This window comes from Notothenia coriiceps, unplaced genomic scaffold, assembly GCF_000735185.1.
Source record: "Notothenia coriiceps isolate Sejong01 unplaced genomic scaffold, NC01 NC01_scaffold00025315, whole genome shotgun sequence".
Lineage (NCBI taxonomy): Eukaryota > Metazoa > Chordata > Actinopteri > Perciformes > Nototheniidae > Notothenia > Notothenia coriiceps.
Genome location: NW_011358016.1, coordinates 7,272 through 10,609, shown reverse-complemented (window position 1 = coordinate 10,609; position 3,338 = coordinate 7,272). Strand labels below are relative to the sequence as shown.

The 3,338-nt window shown below is 43.2% G+C and overlaps 1 protein-coding gene across 2 annotated transcripts; it reads right to left on the bottom strand.

Annotated features, from left to right (window-relative positions):
• Positions 1-353: 353 nt before the first annotated feature.
• On the bottom strand, positions 354-3,332 carry LOC104956073 (protein FAM161A-like). Of its 2 annotated transcripts, none has more exons than XM_010783512.1 (3): positions 3,200-3,332; positions 2,248-2,412; positions 354-1,405 (listed from the first exon to the last, which is right to left on the bottom strand). In XM_010783512.1, exons 1-3 carry the CDS (start codon positions 3,301-3,303, stop codon positions 655-657), a joined length of 1,020 nt encoding a protein of 339 aa, XP_010781814.1. In that variant the 5' UTR covers positions 3,304-3,332; the 3' UTR covers positions 354-654. The 2 variants fall into 2 exon arrangements, with proteins under 2 accessions (XP_010781814.1, XP_010781815.1); XM_010783513.1 differs by having other exon boundaries at positions 2,248-2,409.
• Between the last annotated feature and the right edge of the window lie 6 nt (positions 3,333-3,338).

The window sequence follows — 3,338 nt, the reverse complement described above, 5'->3', positions numbered from 1 at the left end:
CCCAGATGTTTGCTAAATTGAAAAGCAAGTGAAGCCGCGCAGTTCGTGTCCACTTACTGTTGTAGAAGAGTGGATGCCAATGCCGATACGAGGATGTACTGCCGACTGTACACAGCAGAGAGGAGAAGCCGCTTCGTTCCCAGTAGGTGGGGTTATGATAGTCACTGTCTGAATCTGCCGAGTCAGCGCGTAATTATGCATAAAGGGATTCGTGGGGTGGGTTTTAGGATCAAGGAGGAGCATGATACACTTATGATAAGTTAAACAGTTTACACGTTAGGATTTAGTGCGAACCAGTTCATAAAACTAACCAACAAAAGAGCCCACATGACTTCTTTTATCAAGGGGAAAGTGTACATAATTTTAATGACAGATTTGTACATTGACACATTTTACATACACAGAAAGAAGAAGAAGATGACAGTAATAATTGAACCCATCTTTAGGGAAACAGTGCAATGTGTCATTCCACTTTGTCAGCTACAACATGCAAAATAAATAATAACCTATAATCACCCACTATGTGCAGAAGACCCCCCCCCCCCTTATGTCTTATATTTATGAACACAGTCTATGATAGTGATACAGTCAGTCCTAACGCGCTCAGCCGTCCCTGGCTGCAGAGGTCACTACATGTTTTTGGCTTTAAGCGAGTCAATCTGACACCACTCCCTCTCCTTTCACCATCTCAATGGAAACCTCTATCTGCTTCTTCACTGGCTTTGAGGAGGGCCATGTCTGAGGCTTACAGGAGTCAGGAGAGGCGTCAGAGTTTGGGTCCCTTTGACCCTCCGTGTGCAGATGTGTGCAGATGTCTGTAAACTGGCGGCTTGTGGTCTTGATGTTCGCCTTGTGTTTGCTTCCATACACCGAGCTGGGCATGGGTCTCGCCTTAAAGGCCTGTCGTTCCTCTTTCAGCCCCAGGTTCCCCAGCTCTGCAACAATCTTCGCCTCCCTCTTCGTCCTCTCCCTCTCCAGGAAATGGAAAGGCTGTGGAGAAGCATCGGCAATGCTCTGGTTCCTGTTCGTGTTCTTTCTGCTTCCTTTGCTGCGGGTGGATCGCTGGCTGAGACGACGGCTGATCACTTCGTAGAGCGGCTGATGGATGTGCGCCGGTGCTGGTGACGCCCTGAACTTTTTCTGACACTCTTGGAGCTCCTCAAGCTCCCGTTTCAGCAAAGTGTTCTCCAGCTGGATCTCCGAGCGAGTGCGCACCTTGTGCCTCTTCCTCTCCTCCTCTCTCAGCATCATCTGGAAGGGTTTGGGCACGGTGACGTTGAAGTTGGACCTGACCCTGACCCCAGTTGGACGTGAAATTCTCCCCTTTGGATTCGGACAGGAGGCCTTGGGCTTAAACCGAAACTGCTTCTGGGTCGTCATTTCTTCTGGGCTCAGTAGGAAGTCTCTGGGAGAAGAGAGAAGTGAGTGAAATGTGATAATGTATTTAAATGAAAGCAAAGTATCAATTAGAAGACTGAAAGGATTTACTTTCCACCCCTTTTAGTACTATCGTATCTTATCTTTTAAATAAAGTTATCAATGTTAACGGGTTAATGCTCGCAATCAATCTGGAAACCTTAACACAAAAAATATCCAACATAAAAACAGTGCAAAACAAATCTTCTTATTGGTCTTCTGGCCCGCTTTATAAACCCCAAAAATGTTGAGTAAACCAAAGTTTTATGTGATAAAAGTTTAGTATGGGTCCACAGCACATAGAAACTGCCGGATGCTAACTTGCATGTTGGGCAATTTGCACAATTAAGTTCAAAATGTCTTGGCCGATTTGGACAATATTCAAGTGATTTTAGGGTTATTGAGGATGGGTGATCCAGTCGATCAAGTGTCCTTATAAACTTCAATCAAAATCAGCCAGGAGTTGATATATGGCCACTTTCGAGTTAAAAGGTCCGAAATGGATACAGCATCATTAATTAACCACAAAATCAGTCCAATATTGTCAAGTTGGCCAAGCCATATAGCCATATATATTTTAACCATATAGGCCATAGTGGTTATTACTACTAAATAATGACATTAATGCTAATTGCCCAACATATGCAAGTTAACATTTGGCAGTTTCTAAATGCTGGGGACCAAGACTATGCATTTCTTACATAAAACTTTGGGGTACTCAACATTTCCGAGTTCACAATAGGACTCTGTGAGCTGGCAGCTAGACTGAATCTACGTTTTCCCCCCAAGACTCTCCAGATTTGAGGATTTGTCTGCGTATACTTCACCAACCTCTCAAAGGTTCGGTCCTGGCCAGCTGTTCTGGGATTTTCCAGCTCCAGATCCCCCGTGCTGCTCGCTCCGTAAAGCTCTGATTGGTCCGAACCGCTCGATGAGTCGTGGAAGTCCAGCTCCTCCTGGGAATTGATCCTCTGGAGTTTCCTGACAGGGCCACTGCTTGATTATCAGGAAGGAGGAAGGAGGCATTAATTCTCCTGCCACTTGACTCCAAAATAACTTCCTAAACAAAGTCTCAGACTGCCTGAAAAGTACTACTACATCAATAAAATATCAAATATGCACTAAAGTGTTAGATGGAGCAGTGTTGAATAGGTTTAATAGGTACATTTTTTGTTTTTGATGCCGAGTCACCATCTTGACCTTTGAACTTAAAAACACACTCATTACATAAAATGGAGGACTAATAAACACATTATCAAATGGATGCCTGTTTAGATGTGTCTGTTCACTAACGACTGTATTGAAACTCAATATTGCCACCTTCAGGTAACAATAGGTTAAAAGGAGAAGTGTATTTACAGGGTGTAGTTTATCTTCACATTATACTGTAAGTGCATTCGCTTTATGATTTTAAAGAAAGCTTCTGAGAGTATAATATGTATATAATATAATCAATAATTCATGATACATTGTTCCTCGCCCCACAGTAGAATATATCAGCCATCCAATCAATTTATTTTACTTACAGCCTCCTGCACTCAGATCAAATGTTACCAATGAAATGACCACCCATATTAAATCCTCTCTGAGTCCATGATGACACAAAGCTGCACAGTAAGCATCATTCTTGGTAAATAACAGATGAAAACAGACATCTGGAATGTGTCTAAAATGGGCTATATTTGTTTGAAAAGTTTTTATTCTGTAGTTATACATAACATCAACTCAATGGCTACATTTCAGTGTAATGCCAAAGCGACTAAAAAAGTCAAAAAGGTCTAACCTGATAGACAGTCTGTTCTCTCTGTTGGCTCTTCCTCCATCCTCTTCCTCCTCTGCAGGACTCTCCCTATGCTGGCCGATGTACATCCTCTCCAGCTCGGCCATGTTCTTCTGGTGTGCGCTCTTCAGCTCCTCCAGCC